General features: G+C 34.6%; 3 protein-coding genes across 3 annotated transcripts; all 3 read right to left on the reverse strand.

Annotated features, from left to right (window-relative positions):
• Positions 1-778: 778 nt before the first annotated feature.
• LOC145679078 (uncharacterized) lies at positions 779-1,381 on the reverse strand. Its single transcript, XM_081749674.1, has one exon. It carries the CDS (start codon positions 1,379-1,381, stop codon positions 779-781), a length of 603 nt encoding a protein of 200 aa, XP_081605800.1.
• A 596-nt stretch (positions 1,382-1,977) lies between these two features.
• LOC145679079 (uncharacterized) lies at positions 1,978-3,297 on the reverse strand. The gene has a single exon (XM_081749675.1). The coding sequence runs from the start codon at positions 3,295-3,297 to the stop codon at positions 1,978-1,980; it is 1,320 nt and encodes a 439-aa protein (XP_081605801.1).
• A 49-nt stretch (positions 3,298-3,346) lies between these two features.
• On the reverse strand, positions 3,347-4,492 carry LOC145679080 (uncharacterized). The gene has a single exon (XM_081749676.1). It carries the CDS (start codon positions 4,490-4,492, stop codon positions 3,347-3,349), a length of 1,146 nt encoding a protein of 381 aa, XP_081605802.1.
• Between the last annotated feature and the right edge of the window lie 17,662 nt (positions 4,493-22,154).

Genomic DNA, 22,154 nt, shown 5'->3' on the forward strand with positions numbered 1-22,154 from the left:
GCATAATTTTTACCTGTAATTAATTCTGTAGTGGATTAAGGAAGTTCATTTATAACATCCAGCATGTTTAAGTTCTACATTCAATTCGGAACTGGTTGTCTTGGTTGGTTTTCAAACTGGCATTTCAGTTGCTGTAGCAAGTGTACCTTATGCAACCCCACATCCCAAGTATTGTTTTGGTTGCCTATCTATCTTATCAAAACCCTGGAAATTATACATTTTAATATAAATGTTTTGCTGGTTGCTTAAATTCAATTTATCAGGCAAGAAAAAAGGTACTATAAACAGATATAAAATTATTTTTGATTTGATACAAAAATCTTGCTCTCATTTCGTTTTCCGTTCTAGAAACATTTTATCCTGAGCTTGAGAGAGTTCAGTTTACAATATTAAAACCATAAAAGGTCATTTTGTGTGTGATGTTAGTTTAACATGATTATTCGCAGAATCTCTTCATTCTCTATGATTATATCTTGTTAAAACTTATGAAAGTATTATTTTGGACTGTATTATTTTGAACACAAAGTTCGTTGTGCAATATACTATTGATTATATTGTAAACACACAACTAAATACAATAATTGCTATGCATAAGCAACTACACACTATGCAGTCACACACGCCACGTTGACACTTATAAAAAACTATCAATCGTCCAGTGTTGCCAGATACAAAACAAAAGAATAATGAAATGCGGCCGAACATACCGCCCACCTTGAAATATCATTTCAACACTACATATTATTCTACACATTACTCTACACTAACATTCTACATATTATTCTTCATTAAATGGAAGAGGAGAAATTTTTATAATTGGTCGTTTAAAGACGCCTTTGTTAGTTTTAATAGTAACAGTTCTAACAATATTATCTACACCAGGATGAACAGCAACTACTCTTGCTAAATTCCAATGTTGAGGAGATGTCTTATCTTCCTTCACTAATACTAAATCATTGACCTTGATATTAGCATGTTTACACCACCATTTTGGCCTTTGTTGCAGCCGAGACAAATATTCTGTTTGCCAACGGTTCCAAAAATGTTGGTCCAATCTTTGAGTTAATTGCCAGCGAGACAAATGATTGATTTTTAATTCACACAAATTTGGTTCAGGTGTTGATACTAGTGCATCGTGAATTAAAAAATGGCTAGGGGTTAATACCTGATAGTCATTGGGATCAGAAGATAGAGCAGTTAATGGTCTAGAATTTAAACATGCTTCAATCTGATACAAAACTGTATACATTTCTTCAAATGTGAGTACAGTGTTATTAACTACACGTCTCAAGTGGTACTTGACAGACTTTACACCAGCTTCCCATATGCCTCCAAAGTGAGGTGAGGATGGTGGATTAAAATGCCAATTTATAGATTGCATACTGAGATAATTACATACAGACTCTTTTGAATCACCATTCGTTACAAGTTTCAGTAAGGATTTTAATTCTCTGTTTGCACCTATGAAATTTGAACCACAATCACTGTAAATATCAGTAGGTTTTCCCCTTCTAGCTATAAAACGTTTCAAAGCTGCAATAAATGATTCTGTTGAAGCATCACTTACCAATTCTAAAATGGATTGCTTTGACACTGAAACAAATGAAGAGTGCTACGTAACCTTTGAACAATTTTGAATTTCGACTTTTCATATTTTTTAACATTAGTGGACCAGCATAATCTAAACCGCAATGCAAAAATGGACGAGTTAGTGTTACTCTACCAACAGGAAGTTGACCCATTAATTGAGAGGCTGTTACACTTGACTGTTTTGTGACATGTTACACAACTTTTTACAATCTTCCTTACAAAGTGACGACCACCAATAATCCAAAACTTTTGTTGCAAAACAGATAAAAGTAAATGTGAACCTGCATGAAGATGCTTTATATGTTCAGATTTTACAAGAAGTTCTGTAATTCTAGCATGTTTTGGAAGTAAGATAGGATATTTGAAATCATATGTTACACTAGCATTTTACAAGCGACCTCCAACTCTCATGACATCATTTTCATCAAGAAATGGATTTAAACACAATAGTTTGCTATTATAAGGTAAAGGTTTTTTCATACGTAAGTATTTTATCTCAAGTGGATATTCAGATTCTTGAGCTTGTTTTATCCAATGCATTAATGCATTTGACAACTCCCTTGTAGTTAATGGTCCACTACATCTTAACTCCTGTTTACTTTTACTATTCCTAATAAATATTTTACACCAAGCAGTAACACGAACTAACCTAGATAATGATGAAAATTTATCTACTATTGTACAGCCAACCTTAATGTACATGTTAACAGTTGAAGACTTTTGCTCACATTGAACAGAGTCTAGATTTTTGCAATTAATATTTACAATAGGTAACTCTGATTCTATCAACCACTTTGGCCCATTCCACCATAGTGAATAAGACTCTAATTGTGACGGATTCAAATCACGAGAACTACAATCAGCTGGGTTGTCTTTGCTCGATGTGTGCGCCCATTTAATAAAAATTGATTGTTGGATCTCAGATACTCGGTTAGCCACAAATGTTTTCCATTTACTCGGACATGAAGAAAGCCATGCTAACACAATAGTAGAATCTGTGTAACAGACAACCTGTTCAAACTTGATTAACATTGCCTTAATGACCGTATTGACTAATCTACATAACAATACTGCAGCACATAATTCTAACCCAGGTATTGATATTTGCTTTATAGGGGCAACTTTGGTCTTTGCAGCAATTAGGTATACTTGTACATTTCCAGATGTATCTATACAACGTACATATGCTACTGCAGCATACGCCTTTTCACTAGCATCTGAGAACCCAATTAGATCATATTTCACAATATTTTCAGAAGAAATACACCTTTTGATCTTAATCTGTTTCAACAATGGCAATTCTTGACAATATACTTCCCACGAGCGAGCAATATCATTCGGAAGTACGTCATCCCATTCAATTCTTAATTTCCATAATGATTGTAGCAACAATTTTGCAACAATGGATACTGGAGATAACCAACCAAGCGGATCATACAATTTTGCAATATCAGCTAGTAACATTCGTTTTGTCATTACTGACTTAGAAGTGGGAACAACAATAGAAAATGAAAATGAATCATTTGATGGATTCCACTGTATACCTAAAGCTTTTACATTCTCATCTTCATTAAAACAAATTAACGACTGAGTTTCTCTTAAGTGAGAAGGTATACTACTTAGCACATTCATGTCGTTAGTAGACCATTTTCTTAATTCGAAACCACCTTTGTGTAATAATGCTGTTAATTCTGAGTACAATGCCATTGCCTCACTACTATCAGCTGCATCTGAAACTAAATTATCAACAAAGAAATCATTCATGACTGATTCTGCGGCTCTGGGATAACAATGACCTATCTACAGCTAACTGTTGCAAACACTTTACAGCCAGATATGGAGCCGAACTGGTTCCATAAGTAACAGTTAACAATCTAAAATCAGTAATAGGTTGGTCAACTGTTTCTCTCCACACTATTCTCTGGTAATAAGCATCAGTTTGATCTACCTTAACTTGTCTGTACATTTTTGCTATATCAGCACACAATGCAATTGGATGAGTTCTGAACCTTAATATTAATGGGATAATATCATCTTGTAATTTTGGACCTACCATTAAGTTGTCATTGAGAGATACTCCACTGCTAGTTTTAGCATTACCATCAAATACAACCCGCAATTTAGTGGTAGAACTACTTTCATTTAAGACACAATGATGTGGCAGATAATAAGATTCAGATACAAGCTTATCAAGTTCTACATCAGAAATTTTTTCCATGTGACCTAAGTCTAAGTACTCCTTCATGAAATCACAATATTGTTTACATAAATCAGGATCTTTCTGTAACTTACGTTCCATCTGGCATAATCGCTTTACTGCTGTGTCCCGTGATACACCTAAAGGCTCAACATTTTCTCTAAAAGGCAATTTTACAATATATTTACCATCAACATCACGTTTGTAAGTTTCAGCAAAATACTGCTCACATTTTTGCTCTTCAACGGATAAATGTTGTACAGTTGGCAACTCTTCTACTTCCCAAAATCTTTGCAATGTTTTACTGAGATCAAGAGAAACAAAATATGAGTGAACACTTGATGTGTTATTCGTTAAGTTAATCTGACCACACAATACCCAACCTAACACCGTTTCAATGGCAGACGAAGCTCCATTCGTACCTACATGTCTCCCACTGAGCAACAATAATGGGAAAACATCAGCACCTAACAACACATCAATAGGGCCGCTTTTATTAAACTGTGGATCTGCTAAGTTTACTTGTTTCACAATTTCCCAATTACCTATATTTTGAATAGTTACTCTGGGTAAGTTACTTGTGATTCTTGGGACTACTATTGCTTTAGTATGAATATTATTATTACTGTACAATGACTGAAAACACAAATCAACTATTGCATGAGAATTTCCAACATTAGAACCAGTAACACCTGATATGCTCATGTTTATTTTCTCTTTGTTTATGCGTAATTTCTGGACGCAACGTTCAGTTACAAACGACAATTCACTGCCACAATCGATAAGAGCACGAAACTGTATCAACTTACTTGCATTATCTTTGATATTTATGACAGCGGTGGACAACAACACCTGAGGAATTAGTTTTTGATTTATAGAATGAGAACAATTTACATTATCTACTTTATCCTTCTTTTCAAAATGCAATAAAGTATGATGTTTTTGTTGCAAGTGTGGCAACCCTGCTTCACATTACACTTATTTACGGAACAATTTAAGGTCAAACAATTGAAACAAAGCGAATTCTTTTTCACAAAACTATGCCTATCATTCACTGACATATTTATGAACTTTTGACACTTATATAACTTGTGGTTATTTTTACACATGATACATGACACAATTGGACTTGAATGATGAACTAACGTGTTGCCTTTTTTGTTTGTTTTTAAAGCAGACGTGTCTGCCGGTGACCTTGCACTCACTGCAGCTAACGCTTTGGCACGTTGTAATATGAACTCTTTCAGCTGGTCGAAAGTTGGTTGTTCGTTTTTCTTCAATGAAAGCTCCCATTGTTTTCTGGTGTTCTTATCTAACTTCTCACCCACATGGTAAATTAAAATCACATCCCAATGTTCCACTGGAAGGCCCAAGGATTTAAGTTCACACACACACTGAACACTATTGTCAACCAATCTTCGTAACTCACCTGATGACTCATTCTTCACAGCTGGTTGAGTAACGAACTTGCTCAAAATATGATTCGCTAGCTCCCTCACATCTTCATATCTTGATTTAAGTAACTCCCATGCTACTTTATAGTTATCATCAGATATGGAAATAGACTGCAACAATACAGCAGGTTCCCCTGATACAGCTGTCTTCAAATACTGCAACTTTTGAGCATTTCCTAACCGATTGTTATTATGAACAGCAGCAACAAATAAGTCACGAAACGATAGCCAATCTTGTACTCTACCACAAAATGTAGGGAGTTCTAAGTCTGGCAACTTCACATCTGTGCACTGTTTATTAGATGTATTTACCTGTTCAGTATTAGGTGACTGCATATTGTACAAAATTTCTAAGACAGAGTCCAACTTATTTTGCACGTCATTAAATTCTCCGTCATATGTTGCAAACCCACTTTCACCACCCACAGAAATGAACTTTGTAATGAGCTCTGTGCAATCGCCATGTAATTGCGTAGCACGTTCAGTGTACAGCTTGATACTGAAGTTAGGCTTGTCTTTATTCTCGCTCACTTTATGTGTTAACCTTGTCACTTCACGTTTCAAGACAGTTTTCTTACCTATGAGTTCTTCCATTGTTAAAAATCTGAACCACTTTGACAATGCACTACAAAATGAAGATACTGCGCCACAAGTTCGCAAACCACGCACATGCACAACTGGAACAAAATCCGGCCCGGAGGACCAATTTAATGTTCGTAGACTGTATTATTTTGAACACAAAGTTCGTTGTACAATATACTATTGATTATATTGTAAACACACAACTAAATACAATAATTGCTATGCATAAGCAACTACACACTATGCAGTCACACACGCCACGTTGACACTTATAAAAAACTATCAATCGTCCAGTGTTGCCAGATACAAAACAAAAGAATAATGAAATGCGGCCGAACAATAAGAAACTTGTGGATTGCATTTAAACACTCTTCCCTTTGATTTTGTTAATGCAGCTTTTTATTTTATTATTATTATTATTATTATTATTATTATTATTATTATTATTATTATTATTTTTAGAGGAACTGATTTCTCACACACTGTTAATAACCCAACCTAACGACGTCACTTAATGTTCTGAGAAAATAAACAGATTGCGTTTTTAGGTAGGCTTCACACTAGAATCCTGTGAGCCGCTCGCGTGAGCTGCAGCTGCTAGCTTTACATTGTCTTAATACCTTCACACATGCGCTTCGGTGCAAGTGAGCCGCGACTCTGAGCTGCTATGAAGATCAACCTACCAAGAGCTGGCTGCTGACGGGGAAGAAATTAACACGCAGTCTTATGAATGCCCTTCACACGTGAGCGTGAATTCAGTAGGAATGGAGAAAAGTGTGCATATATTTGATGTTGAAAATTTTCTCTTTTTGGTGTTACTCTAATGAAATGACACTTTATAGTATTATATAGTTAGTTAAACGAATATATAGACATCCTGAAATTATTGAAAAATTTTCCTTCATCTTCTCTCAGTTTAGGAAACAGACTGTAAAATGAACATTCTTCCAGTCTTGTTCGATTTGTGGGATGAATCCAAATTGTTTTATATCTTCTCTTCCTTTATTTCTTGCAATTTATTGCCAAGATTAAAGCTGCAGCTTCTTCTAGCTCTAGGATGGCTGTCATTTTGGTATCACGATCTTTTAAGCGGCTCAGAAGTATTCAATATCTTCACACTACAGGTTCACATGAGCGGCTCACAAGATCCTACTGTGAAGGCAGCTTTACTTTCTACCTAGCCGGCAACCTCATCATTATGATTAAGAATAATTTGGTTTTAGAATCTGTTAACATCGTCTCGATTATATCGCAGTTTCGATCGATTGTGATATACTGATTCAGGAATAGAAACTATTGTGAACTAATAAAACCAGAACTAGAAATGCTTGTGAATTTAGATATTGTCCTGCAAGGATTTTTGAACGTATAAAAAAATGGATGTCGGACTGTTAAGATGTGCAATTATCATTAAAATAATTTTGAAAGGCAACAAAGATTTGTGTAATACACTTGGTTGGTTCGATTTGAGTGTAGTGTCTTTTTCAGGCAGCGAGGTTACATGAGACAACGACCTGCGGCTTATTGTGCAATTCGAGCTACATGTCTCCCATCGAATATACTATTTTGTGTTTTAGAATTAGAATTAAAAATTAAATTTCTAGGTTTTATCATCCATAGCCACGTTAGCCCGTTATGTATGAGGGATGACATCCCTCGGTGATTACACTGCCCGGGGAGTTGGGGAGGAAGAAAGAAATGGGAAAGGAAGGAGGCGGCCTGCGACCATTATGTTAGGAAACATCCCGGCATTTACTTGCTGTGAATGAGGAAAACCCAGGAAAACCTCATTCAGGATGGCTGTCCTGAAAAAGCTGTTACACTTTTTCGGCCGAGTGTCCCCACCGGGAATTGAACCCGGGACAGCTCGCACCAAAAGGCGAAAGCGTTAGCGATTACACTACAGGACCATTTTTTCCGTGTCTTATACGCTGCGATTGTTTTAATATAACTGCCCTAGTTTTCAACCAAAATTATTCTGCGTCACTACGCGAAACCATATACAGTGTACTTATTGTATGTAAATTCTCAGTATCATATAATGCTATCTTCTACTTTTCCCTCTAGAAATCGTGATATTCCCTTTTTCTTTATGAAAAATTAGGCAATCCTAGTCTACCACAACGCGAAATTCGGTCAGGATGAAATGTATTTCTACAATGAAGTGATTTGTATGTGTATGTGAAAATTTGACGATGTTCGAGGCCAAGCTTTGAGGTATAATAATTCGAGAACCAAGGATCTACACTTGACAATACCTGAAATAGTGATAGACTTTGATGATTTGAGTAAGCATATTAATTACCATGTTATGTAGGTTTTTGAATCCGAACTTATCGGACATCAGATTTGAGGTTTGGACGTTGCAAGAAAAAAATAGTCCAAACCTCAACTTTGATGTCCATATCAGTGGTGTCCAATTATAATGAGCCTAAGTGCCATAACCGTCTTTACCAGTAAGGTGGAGGGCCGCAGCTAATAATAATAATAATAATAATAATAATAATAATAATAATAATAATAATAATAATAATAATAATAATAATAATAATAATAATAATAATAAACTCCAAAAGAAAAAATATAAAAAAGTATATTTAAAATATTACATACCTATTCAATGTGACTAATGAGGGTGACTACCAGCGTTTACAGGGGCTGGGGTATCTACATCCATTCCTCTTGTTGTAAAAGATGTAACCGGCAGATGTAAAAAAAAAAAAAAAAAAAAAATCTCTAAGGCAGCTTCTGGAGCGATTCTTTACAATTTTCATGGTGGAAAATGCACTTTCACACAGATAAGTACTACCAAACATTGACATTATATTCCTACACAACTCGCAAAAGTTAGGGAAACGTTTGTTAGAAAGTAGCCTTAAAAAATCTACTCCTTTCTTTGTTCGTCTGAAAGAATGGATCAGCCTGAAGGTCACATAGTTCAAGCTGTACGTTTGGAGGTTGTTCTTCGATGCCTATTGTCAATGGATTAGTAAAGAATGCAATGTCGTGTTTTAGTTTGTCAAAATCTCAGAATCTTGCATTAAATCCATTCGTGCCTCGATGTCTCTACAGAACTCAGAAAAATTAAATGCTTCATTTTCAAAATCTAATGTTAGACGATTGCAACTTGGAAAGTATGCTAAATTGTGTTTATCACAAGAAGTTGTGTATTTCTTGCGCGCTATGGCTTCTAGGCAAAGTTCGAGGAAGAAAGAGTCTGATTTAAAAAACTAGATCAAATATATACTCGCTCATTGAAGTAATCGTCCCTTTCAGCAACGATTACATTACCGATTCCAGTGTTGCCGTGGATGTCCGCGCCTTTTTATTGTATAGAAGCGCTAAATGGATTCCTTATTCCGAAAGAAGAGTGGAAACATTAAAAGAATGAATGAATATAAATTAAAATATTATCAGTTATAACAATCGTAAATCATGAAAGCTTTGTGGGCCGCAGAAAATGGTTTGGCGGGCCGCCATTTGGGCAACCATGGTCTATAGCAATATAAGTACTATTGAACCCATGAAAGCAAGTGGAGACATGACTTCACTCTGTCTGAACGACTTGAAATGAAAAAAAAAAAAAAAACACAGTTTAATGTTCCTTTAGGCTAAATCCTTTAATGATTAAGATTAAGATTAAGATTAAGGCTAATGATTAAGACAAGTGAATGATGATAGAAACATTGGTGGAATAAAAAATGGGAGGAAACGGGAGTAACCCGAGAAAATGCACGGACACGATGTTGTCCACCACAAACTTGTTTGGCCGGGGATCGAACCATGGACTCCACACATCAGGGGTAAGCGCACTGCCACTGAGCATCCATGCACCACCCCTCCTCCCCTGAACAACTTGGAAAATGACTATCTACCTATTTATTACTAGTTCGTTCAATCACATTGTATGGCAAAAACTACATACTGAAGGTTCCCATAACTTCATTAGAAGGATTTTAGGGAAATTTACAGAATAGAAGAGTAAAACTGTTCGCAAAACCAAGAAGTAAAATTCCTATTTTGCATCACTTTCTATGTAGTTCCCACATACTCGGCGCGGTGTGCCGTGAAGCTGTTTGTGAAATGATGCATGCTGCTGCCACCTGTCGACATACTGCCAAAGTGCGTGTAGAATCTCAACACGGTGAATACAGCATACATGATTGTATAAATACATAGATGGGTCTACGGTTCAACAAACCAATTTCATTTATTAAATGTTCCGAACTCAACATAAACAATACCTACTCTGATGATGCCACTGTAAAAATAATATAGTATTAAAATTAGAAATGATCTTATAATATTTGTGTATCAATAACATTCTAAATGACAAATTAATCTCACTCACGATGCAATTTGGTAAATTTCCTGACACAAAGTGTGTTCTAATTTTGTCAGGGCTTGTGACTCGACGCTCACAGTTGTATATATAGATATTTAACAATAACTTAGAAGTAGCAATGCAGACCCATCTTTTGAATATTCATATGATCCAAGAAGATACATTTCAAAAATTTTTACTTTATTTCGATACAACCGAAGTATAGTATGCGAGTGGAAACAAAACTAAATATAGTAAATTTTTGGAGGGGAGATATCTACCATTTTCTATTTTCTTACTAAACCTAGTGTATTACTTAAAACAGTGAAGAATATCTAAAGTTTAGAAAGTTTTTTTTTTTTTTTTAATTTTAGTGTCCCTTTCAGCAGCGACGTTATATGAGACGTGGACTTACTTGGACCGTAATGTAGGATCCGAATCCCATGAGCTCCCATCGGGACTCGAACCTAGGTCTCCCACGCCATAAAATTCAGAAAGTGAATCAGTTATGGTGAACAAAATGTAATTAAACCAGCGATGAATGAGACGTGTACCCACCTTTATTTTTTATAAAAAAATGTATGCTCACCTCAAATTTACGAAATAATGTGCACATATAATTGTATATATGATATATCATTGTAAACAGTCTATCATTTAGGCACCTAAAATTATAGTATTACATCACTGCTAATAACTCTTCCCCAAGGGCGCCCATCAGGGGGCAAGGTGGGACGCTCGCCCCTCGTAAGAGGAAATTGTACTTGGGAATAATGAAAACCCAATAGAACTTTTACATTAGTTATAGCAAAATTTGAAACTATTTGAAACGTCGATTATACTTCCCTTCCCCCTTGGAAACCACAACATGGGCGCCCTTGCTCTTCCCCAATATGTTCAGAAAACAGTTTAATGATGTAATTGTAGGGCACTCAGACCATAAAAAAGTTTATTAAAAGCAGAAATTAGTTCATTTAGTTGTCCTTTGTAACTAGTGTTGTTCTTGAGATGAGAATTTCTTGTTTCGTCTCGGAAACGAGAGACGAGAAGTTCATTTTCAAATTCGAGACGACACGAGAAACTTCTTGTGTTTCTTTGTCAATACTAATTCATTAAAGTCTTGTGATCTGAAAGAGTTTTTTTAAGTGTCACATGATTCACAGTATAAAAACTATAAATTTGTAAAGTTATTGTACAGTACGAGCACAATGAAGAGCATTTATTTACGTTTAAGTATATCAAGTTTTTACACAATATATTCCAACAATAAATATGTTTTAAATGTTATTATATCACACCCTTTGTGGATCCCTAGTGACATGGAAGGATTCTAATAGCTTGTAAATTTAAAAAAAATCAAGGCATAAATTTTGTATAGAATTTGGAAAATGAGACTATAACATTTTTGATACGAGACGAGAAAACCTTATTTCCCGTCTCGTCTCATATCGTCAACAATACTATTGTAACTATTAAATTGTCTATTTTTTCAAAATTTTGATTGCTGCCCTTCATTTGATTTTTTCTTTTTCAAATTTTAGAAACAACAACAAGCAATGTCGTATGGGGACGATGAAAATTCTTTCATCGGTTCTTTACAAAGCTTCTCACACTGGTAGACTTTGAGGAGAGTAGTACAGTGATATATTGCTACTTGCTTACCAGGAAATATTAGGATACGCATTCCTTTAATTAATCTTAGACTTAGATTTTAACACACACAAAAAATCTAATTGTTCTTTACTACAAAAATACATGGAAGAAAACCTGTTACGAAATGTGAATTTGAGGAAGTAAATATTGAGCCGATTGATTGATTAGCAACGTTAGAAATAGCCTATATTGTATCCTTACTATGCGAGTTTTATCCGCAACAAGAAAACTTACGAGGCTATACAAAACAAAGGCGGATCCAAGTGGGGGGCTATAGCCCCCTTGATACTCAAGTATACGCTGGATGAAATGGGCTTCATTCCTGCTTTACATTGGATAAATCTGCAAGCTATGGTTTAGCCTCTCCCTTGATCATATCCTGCATCCAACACTGCATATATATATATATATATATATATATATATATATATATATATATATATATATATATATATATATATATATATATACAGGGAACTATACCGATAAACTGTAAAAGGTGATTCCTCACATCAAAATAAGAGAAAAAGTTCATATGGACCTATGGCGAAAGGTGCATAGTTTCAGAGCTAGGGCTGTCCAAAATCGCGAAAAAGCTCAATTTCAATAGGCCCTATTTCGAATTCCAGAAACTGTGAATGCTGGTCCTTATCAGCTTTAAAGGAAGCCACGCATACACAATCCAAAATTTCATATTTCATCAATTGTCAATAGGTGTAGAGGGTACTCCCTACAGGGTGCAATGCTCAGATATGCTCTCAATAGTTTTCAGATATACTCTGATTTTAAGGAGGGTCCAAAGTCGGCAAGAGGTAAGCCTTGACAACAATGGATACCTAATGCTTCAGAGGGAAGGCGGAAGTGTTAGAAACAAGCAGCTATATGTTTTTTTGTGTTTGGTATAACGTGTGATGATATGTATTTCGTCACGGTATATTCCACGTTCTCTTCACTTATAAGCGTGAAAGAAAACATCGCAGCATGCGTTTTTTCGAATATGAAAGACCGTACTGCTGACGATCCTTAACACTTCCGACATCGCGCCAAAGAATTCCGTGTTCACTGTTATCAAGGCTTATCGTTTGCCTACTTTGGACCAATCATAAAGTCAGAGGATGTCTCAAAATTCGGTTGATGGCATGTCTGGGAATTTCACCCTGCAGGGAATACTCTGTACACTCTTTGAACATTAATGAAATATGCATTTTTAGATTGCGTATGTGTGACTTCCTTTACGCTGATAAGAACCACCATCCACAGTCTCTCGAATTCGAAATAGGGCTTCTTGAAATTTGGCTTTTTTGCTATTTTGGACAGCCCTAACTCTGAAACTATGCACTTTTCGCCATAGGTCCACATGAACTTTTTTCTCTTATTTTAATGTGAGGAATCACCTCTTACAGTTTGTCGGTATAGTTCGTTAACACCCTATATATATAATTTTATAAGATAAAACAAATCAATTTAGTTTTACAGTGTGAAACTATAGTAGATTTCCAACTATGGGAAATCAATACTCAAACTTGAAGTAGTACATGTATAACTACTCACTGGAATAGATTAATGAGATCAAAGATTAAGTTGTCCCTCAGATGTTGATTCCATGTGTCAGAAATTTACATGAAATTTAACCATTTCGTTATATGAAGCACACATTCTCCACAGAGGAGACATATGTAATATATTAGTTCTTGTTTTTCTACAATACAATGTCCTAGTGTTTGCTGTTCTAGTCTTACCTGTTGGGACACGTAATAATACTTCTGAAACTACTGTAATTCTGGACAGTCAACTTTACCGTTTAATAATTTATGTAAGAACAACAAATCAAAACCCCATCTTTTTTCTAACGTTTGAAAACTAAAATTAGTTGTAAGTCTTCGTAAGGGACACACTTTGGGTAGAAAAAGGTTTTCTTGTATGCAATCATTTTTAAGAATTTAAACTCTATATTTTCTATTGTATCGGGATATTTAATGACTGTTGGTGTCCAAACAGTACAACAGTATTCTAATTTTGACCTCACATACGAAAAATATAACCTTATAAATGCTAATTCTTTGTAGAAATCCTGTTCTATTCTATAAATTAAACCTAGGCTTCTTTATGCACTACTCATTATCGCGTCAATGTGTTGAGCAAAGGTTAATTTGCTATCAAATGTAACTCCTAGATCTTTGACAGTGTTTGGGGTTGACAAGGAAGTGCCACTTATTGAACAGGTAAAGTTAATTCTATTTTCTTTCCTCGTAAAAGATACAGATTTATATTTGGATTCATTTACATTCAAGACTAATTTAATCTTATCACACCATATTTGAACTCTCTCTAGATCCTGTTGAAATTTCACACAGTCATCAATTGAACTTACTTTGGAGTATAATTTGAGATCGTCGGCAAAAAGAAGAAATTGAGAAGCTTTAATACACAGAGGAATATCATTACTAACAAGAAGAAACAAAAGGGGACCTAGGTTAGATCCTTGAGGGACTCCCGATAGAGTATTGAACTTTTCAGTAACAAATCCTTTGTATTAAACATATTGTTTTCGGTTATGCAAGTATGATGCAAGATACTCCATTGCTTGTTTCGAAAAATTTAGAGATGCCACTTTAAGTGGCAAGACATCATGATCAACGACGTCAAATGCCTTGCTAAAATCAGTATAAACATCTACTTGACTGCCTATATTTAATTCTGTTGCTATAAAATTTGTTAAAATTGATAAGTTTGTCGAATTAGACCTGTTACGTAAAAAGCCGTGTTGATAAGTTGAAAGAACAGGTTTTACATGATTTAAAATTCGCGCATATAATATACTTTCAAGAATTGTAAGAATTATCACCTTCGTAGCCGAGCGTATTAAGGCGATGTTTTACTGATCGGTGGTTCGAATCCTCTCAAAATCCCTTCAAAGTCTTTTTCTTATTTTCTTAATGGCTGAACGTACTCGATTAACTAATCCTCTCGGTTAAATTAGTCGACTATTCGGTTAAACGAGTGAAGATTAACCAGCCAAGTTGTAATATTCAATTGCAATAACCGAAAGCTCGGTGTGCTATATATTGACAAAGCAACTCAGTTACTACGAACTGAATTTTCACTATTTTAACCCTTCAAATTTTCTCAGTGCTAGCAGACATGCTTTATAGTCACCTAATACACAATTACATATTTATTTTTAATTTTTAGAAGCTGTTAAAATCACATTAAACTGTGCTAATTTCTCAAAACATGTGGTCCGAGGCTAAGGAAAACGATAAAGATAATGAACTGAATTATGGAATGAAGAAAGTGAGAGGAATTGGAAAACGCACACGATATTTGTCCATAGCTCACTTAACAGGAACTGGAAATGAACTAAGGACCTCGTGCGCTAGACGTGAGCGCTCTACAACTAAGCCACCCCGGACCCTTAAAAAGACATAGTTTCTTTTCTATGTAGCTCATAAAGAAAAATCTATTTCATAATAATAGCGTTTAAGTACGAAGAAACTATGAACTAAAGGTGAACTCAAATTAGTACCCAAAAAAGTTATCTTGTCTCCTCCTGTCTCGGTGATCTGGATACTGTCTTGATTTAAATACTGTTCACTTATGTAAGTAAAGTGCTAAGAAATAAAAGGTAGATTAAGAGTCTTTTTTTTTTAAGTTGGAGATGAGTGTAGCTACTTTATTCAAAACATTGTATAGTTGTGACTTATATTGAAAAAAATAAAAGTAAATATTTAAAAGAGTATAATTTTGTCTTCGTATCGGACGGATGGGAAAGTTGGTCGCTGACGCACGGAACTTCGAAGCAATTTTACCAGGAATCCAGTTGAGAATGCTAGAAGAGCATAGCCAGAATACACTTAAAAAGAATTATTTTTTCTTATTATTAACTTCTAGAGGCTTTATACCAATTGTTCTATGTACTTTATTATTATCCTCATTAAACAATTCTTGTAATATGTCTAACCATTTATAATTTCCTTTAGTACTAAATTTTTTCCCACATGTTTTGTCTAAGAATTCTGTTAAAACGTTCTACGATATGTTGTTTTACGAAGACATATGCTCAAAATAGAGGGGCTCAAAATTTTAGAATTCACAAAATATCATCTCTATATGACTTATGATTCTCGAGATATGACTCCTTAAATATCCCGAAATCAGAACTTTTTTGGCCAATATCTTGGGAACGGTAAGAGTGACTCGAAAAATTTCATCACTTCTTTGAGATAATTATTGATGTTCTATCGAATGGAGAGCTCAAAATTGAAAAAAAAAAAAAAATTGCAAATAACACACACACACACACACACACACACAGAGAGAGAGAGAGAATTCAGTAACGAACTTTTGAAGTTCGTTGAAAATTACACTAAAAGATATTTTAATAAAATAAAAATACAGTACATGGTAATGATAATCTAGAAACTTAGATAACATAGAATTTGTGATAGCTACCAGGGCCATGCATAAATTAAATGGACCCCCAGGCAAATTGTGAGGGCCTCCAAACTTTCTGTGAGCCCTGCACCCTAATGGTCGTCAGCACTGTTATCAACTCCACTTTGTAAAAATAAATAAATAAATAAATACATACATACATAAATAAATAAAGCCAAATATAGATGTAGGGCTAAAGTCTTTGTTTCTTCCAATTATTTTTAATTTTTAATTTAAAGAAAAGGCAAACTTGAACATCCTCTGTAGGAAAGTATCTCTGATAAAGTTAACCGTACATGTGGCCGCGCACTACAACTTGAAAATTCACAATTGAAAGAAAAAAAAATTCCACAGTCCATGCAACATTTATCGAAGTTGCTCCTAACGGGCAGACTTGAAGCTACAGGTGATCATATATCGGGCGGATAGAAAGTCGAAATGTGAAAAACAGGCGGCACACGTTTCGGGGATGGATAATAGTGTGGAATGCATAGAGTGCTAGTTAGGAAGCATTGGAAATGAAATGAAATGAAATATTTCAGTTTTACGTCCCACAGTTATGCCAGCTAAGCTAAAGGAGACGGTGATGATGAGAAATGAATGAAATGGTGGAATGAAGGAAGTGAGAAGAAATGGGAGAACCCCGAGAAAACCCACTCACACGGTGTATGTCCACCACAAAGTTTACTTGGTGCGAGCTGGGATCGAACCAGGGACACCATTCATTAGATACGAACACTCTACCACTGAGCCACCGTGGCCCCCAACAAGGTGAGGTGATAATGAAGAAGAAACTTATACAAGTAGGTAATAATAATAATAATAATAATAATAATAATAATAATAATAATAATAATAATAATAATAATAATAATAATAATAATAATAATAATAATTAATAATAATAATAATAATAATAATAATAATAATAATAATAATAATAATAATAATAATAATAATAATAATAATAATAATAATCCTGAATGAATTAGCTTGACAGGATAAAATTCAATCAGGGGGGCAAAACCACCTTGGTGTGGGTCACGAGTTCCGGTCCCTCCTCCGAAACTTCGTAACTCGACTACCATTTATGCATTTTCTTAATTGTCTAACAGAAAAATGATTGATGTAGCCTAAAAAAAATGATTTTACACTGCATCTATACTCTTTCTTTTCTTATAAAAATAATACACTTCTATCAGTGGCAGTAATTGAAATTACTTATCGTCTTTTCGAGTGCACAATAACATAGGTTTAATATTTACATGGACATACTGAACCCTTATTAAAAAAAAAAAAAAAAAAAAAATCCCTCGGAACAAACAATTCTGGATGCACGCTCGAATTCAAATGAGAAATGTTTGTTTCTGCAGCAGTGAATTGTTCAAATCCCGTGAGCCAAAGTTAGTTAACTGAAATATAACAAACAGGGCCGGATCCAGGATTCTCTGAAGGGGTTGCACCGATAACTACCAGTACATTTTAATTAAATTTGAGTTTTTTAAATGCCTTTAGGCATCTGTGATGTGAATGAGGAAATCCTTTGGAAATGCTAAGTGTCTGCTCTCGATGAATTCTTTTCCTTTAACCTTCAGAAAGTTGACTTAAACTATTGATTTTGCAAAACTCACTGCTAATTTCTCACTTTAGGTAGTGTATATTTACAACGAAGATGGAATGCACGTGCACCTTTGCCCTCTTCCCCCTGATAACAAATGTTCTCCAGTTTATGACAAGCCATTAAAATATTTTCAAAGACGAAATTATACAGTTATGGGTACTAGAGTGGACTATGTCTTTCTCTCTAAATAAAATTCAAATTTATAAACGTTTTGTCACATTTTTTAAGCTCTCAGATATTCGGAATGAACATAAGAAACTTAGTAATTAAAATTTAATGAGAAATTTATATATGAAGTCTCGTTATTGTAACTAGGAGAGCTTATGAAATACTGTATTTTTAGCACACATTTGGAACCCTTCTCTAATTCTTGGGTTAAGCACTTTAGTCCGAATGGCAAAATAAAATTCAGGCTAAATACTGATGGAAACTGTGTTCAAATATTTATGTTATATGTTTCAGATGTTTTTTTGGAAATTGGCGACATAAAACGTCCCTTTGATTCATATAAATAACTATATATAGCTAAATTACCAAATACACTTAACTTTTAATTTTAATTAGTTCTGTTCTCTAAAAATACATATTAAAGGCTGAATTTAGGTTAATTTCATATAAGTAAAAGCAAACAAACTAGATTGAATTAGTTTAGATAAAATAAATTAATATAAAACCTGTTACAGTTTCTTTGAATTAAAATTCAGTTGAATCCTATGTAAGGCGACTTGTAAACTAATTCACATCTCTAGACCTACCATTTTCTCTAGTTAATCTTTAACTTATGGTGGTTAACCAACAAGAAAAATACACAGGAAGAGAGTTAAAGAAAAAAATTAATGACCTCGTATTTAACTTTCACGAGAAAAAAAAGACACACACACTAGAAGAAAAGGTTTTCATGCTATGTGGTGATTATCTAATTGCTCACTAGATGGCGGTACTTATTATCAACAAGCTGAGCAATGAATTCTGTGTAATCGTGTCAAGACGAGCACAGAATCATGGGAAGACAGACTTCTCACGATCTCGTTTAACAATATTGCCAAATACAATATTTTGTTCATGGTACAACAGTGGTACTCAAATCTTTTCTCAGCTTTCTTGTGTCTATGTTGGTTAGCGTCCCTGGTTTGACTATCGGTGGGAGCCCAAGCAATTCAGACCTCGCGTTAAGTTGTAGATCCGTGTTTCATATAGTCTCGGAGGTGAACAGGGCGATAAACTGAAAACCAACTAATCAAAACTTTAAAAAGAAATCTCTCGTTGTGTCATTTGGACATGGATATAAATTGTATATTCCTCCATGGCAAAATTTCGCTAAATAGTGGATTTTGACTATAGTTGTCTACGGGACACATGTTGAAACTGTCTCGTCTGCAAAAGGTATTGACTCGTGGAAGCGATGCCTCGTCTCGGAAAGTGTAACTTTCTATTGGAAGAGCTATGTCTTGTCTGGTATCTCGTCAAGAACATTCTATCATGTATCGTCTCACGAACAACACAAGTTTGTTTTGGGGGGGTGGGTGGTTTGAGAATGGCTATTTAGTCAGACTTTCTCACAGTATTTTCCAAATGGTTAAGGCTGTGATTCCCAAAATGGAACCCACACCATTTTGGGAAGTAATTTGGTATTTTTGGGAGACAATTCAAAAAATTAGGTATGTTAAGTACTTTATAGAATAATAAAATAAAAAAAAGAGAAAAACACTGTTAAATACGAGGGCTGATCAGAAAGTAAGGACACAAAGCCTGAAGTGAAACGTGTATATATTATTTCATACAACCAACACAGCAAACAGATAGTACAAACATTAGGTTATTTTTCGAGATAGTTTCCATATCGGTTGAGGCATTTATCGCATCGTAGGATGCGTTTGAAGATTCCCTCCTGGTAAAAACCCTGTCCTTGCGTGTTCAGCTACGTTTGTCAAAAAGTGTTTCATCTCCTCGTTTGAAGCAAAAAGACGACCTCCTTCGCCATCAGATGCCGTAGCGTGATCCTCCCATCGTCCTAAATCAGCTCTTTCACGCGAGCTGTGTTCAAATCTGTTAACGCCGTGCTGGATCGGCCACTGCGTTCCTCGTTGGTGACGCCGCACCAGCCGTAAACTCTCAACACCATTCTGCGACATGCTGACGAGACATTACAGTCTCTCCGTAAACCTCTATCAGCTGGCGGTGAATTTCAGCGGCTGTAACATGTTTCGCCAATTCCATGTATTAAAATTACCACACACTCCTAATTCCTCTATAACAGACTCCAGACATTCCTCTATAACAGATAACTCCAGAAACATCGGCATCGTAACCTTAGTTTCTGATCCTCCCTCATATGATAGGAAAAAACAAATGTTTTAAACAACAATATATTACAAAAAAAAAAAAAAAAAAAAATTAGAGAAACCTAATTAGGTTGTAAAATCATAAATTAGAGGGTCGTTACCAATCTTCTATAGATACCTATGAGAAATAGTAATATTTTACTTGCTTCCAAATTATACGTTGAGTTCCCCTCGAATCTAATCAGTTGATGTGGGAGATCCGGGTTCGATTCATGAGGGGGGCTCTTGTGGTTCGAATCCAACGTTAAGCTGTAGGTACACGTCTCATATAGCCTCGCTGCTGAAAGGGATGCTAAACTCAAAATCAAATTAGACAAATCAAAATATACCTTGTTTGGAGCTCCATCGATTTCTCGAAACAAAAATTTTAATTATTTCTGTTATTTCTATTTTTAATTATTTCCTTTTTTTAACATTTTTTTCAGATTCTTGAAGTTTTTTTTTGTGTGTGTGTATTAAGATTTTCCTCACATGTATTTCATTCAGTTAGAAATCCTTTGATTAAAATAAGTAATGAAAGCAAAAAAAAAAAAAAAAAAAATCATAGTGGGGGGATATAACAATTTAGAGAGGCCTACATGGGGCATGACCATAAACATATTTGAATCACTGGGTTAGAGTGTTAAATGAACATTCTGAGTTATGACAACAGCCAAGTGGAAGGCACCAATGGAAAGCCCTGGAACTTCATGAATGGAAAGCAGAAACGCTATCATTCACCTACATTTACCTGGTTCAAATGCATAAAACAAATAAATTTAGGTTTAAAATAAATTTGAGAGTGAAGTACATAAAATAAATAATGAAAGGATCAAATTAGTTAAATAAGTTAATTCGTGATTCAAGTATGTAAAATAAACGCATTTAATGTCCAAGTACATAAAATAAGTCTTAAATGTATAACATACGTTGTTTGAAGTTCGTACAGGCTTTAAACATTGTAAAATTATAGATGATAACTCTGGGTTAGAGTCTATCTTTCCTTTAGAATACTTTTACATCTAACTCTTTTAACTACTTACAAACTTCGCAACCTTATAAGCAGTATGTGTGTAACACTTAGAAGTATCTGTGTGTCGCCGTTAGGTGAAGACGAACATCAATAAACACAATTCACGAGCAGAATAAAAACTTTAAATTATTATTAATGGCAAGGAATGATATAGGCTACTTTTTTATCGCCTTGAAAATTCGTTTTTCTCGAAAACTACGCATGCAAATTTAACCTCAAGCATGTCATTTTGCTCAGTGCAATATGATCTATCAATTGTGTTACTTTTAGGTAATATTATAATTCAACAAAATTTCAATTTTTAGAGTTCGTTGTAATTATACAACACATATCATTAATCATGCCGTGTATGTCATCTTGCTAATGCCATATTGAAGAGCTGACAATAGTTTAGTTCAGTTTGAGCTTTACCTGAATAGGTTTCCGTACAGTATAATTTCTTTTTCTTTCCTTTTTTTTAAAGAATATTATATAAATTCATTTTTGCCCATTTTCTCGGAAACTACGCATGAGGTTTTATACTCACTTATATCATTTGTGCTGTTCAACGAGATCTACCAATTCGTACAAGTCTCTTCTTGTGAGATTTTCCCATTAAATGCTAATAATATTTTAGAAATATGTATATCCTACAGAAATCCGTAAAGTTACTGATTCTAAACAATCGAATTCTTGAACGAATACATATCTACAATATGCACTAAAATATTTGTTATTTAAGTTTATTTGTTCATATATTTTTATCGTATCATGCTCTCCTGTACACGATGAATACATGTTCCGCAGAAGAGTTTGGAGATAACTTCATCTTACAAGACTATATAGAATAAATACGTACTTGTCCTGTCGGTTATGCGTCCCGCTTTACTTCTCGAAGTTCAACTACACAGTCAATTTTAACTAAATTACTAGGTTTGCGTGGATGAAATTAGTATCACAGATGCA

The sequence above is a fragment of the Thermobia domestica genome, chromosome 2 (genome assembly GCF_964235325.1).
Source record: "Thermobia domestica chromosome 2, izTheDome1.hap1.1, whole genome shotgun sequence".
Lineage (NCBI taxonomy): Eukaryota > Metazoa > Arthropoda > Insecta > Zygentoma > Lepismatidae > Thermobia > Thermobia domestica.

Excerpts from the sequence above, each read along its gene's own strand:
- LOC145679078 (XM_081749674.1), bottom strand. The coding sequence starts at position 1,381 with ATGCAATCTATAAATTGGCATTTTAATCCACCATCCTCACCTCACTTT.
- LOC145679079 (XM_081749675.1), bottom strand. The coding sequence starts at position 3,297 with ATGGCATTGTACTCAGAATTAACAGCATTATTACACAAAGGTGGTTTC.
- LOC145679080 (XM_081749676.1), bottom strand. The coding sequence starts at position 4,492 with ATGAGCATATCAGGTGTTACTGGTTCTAATGTTGGAAATTCTCATGCA.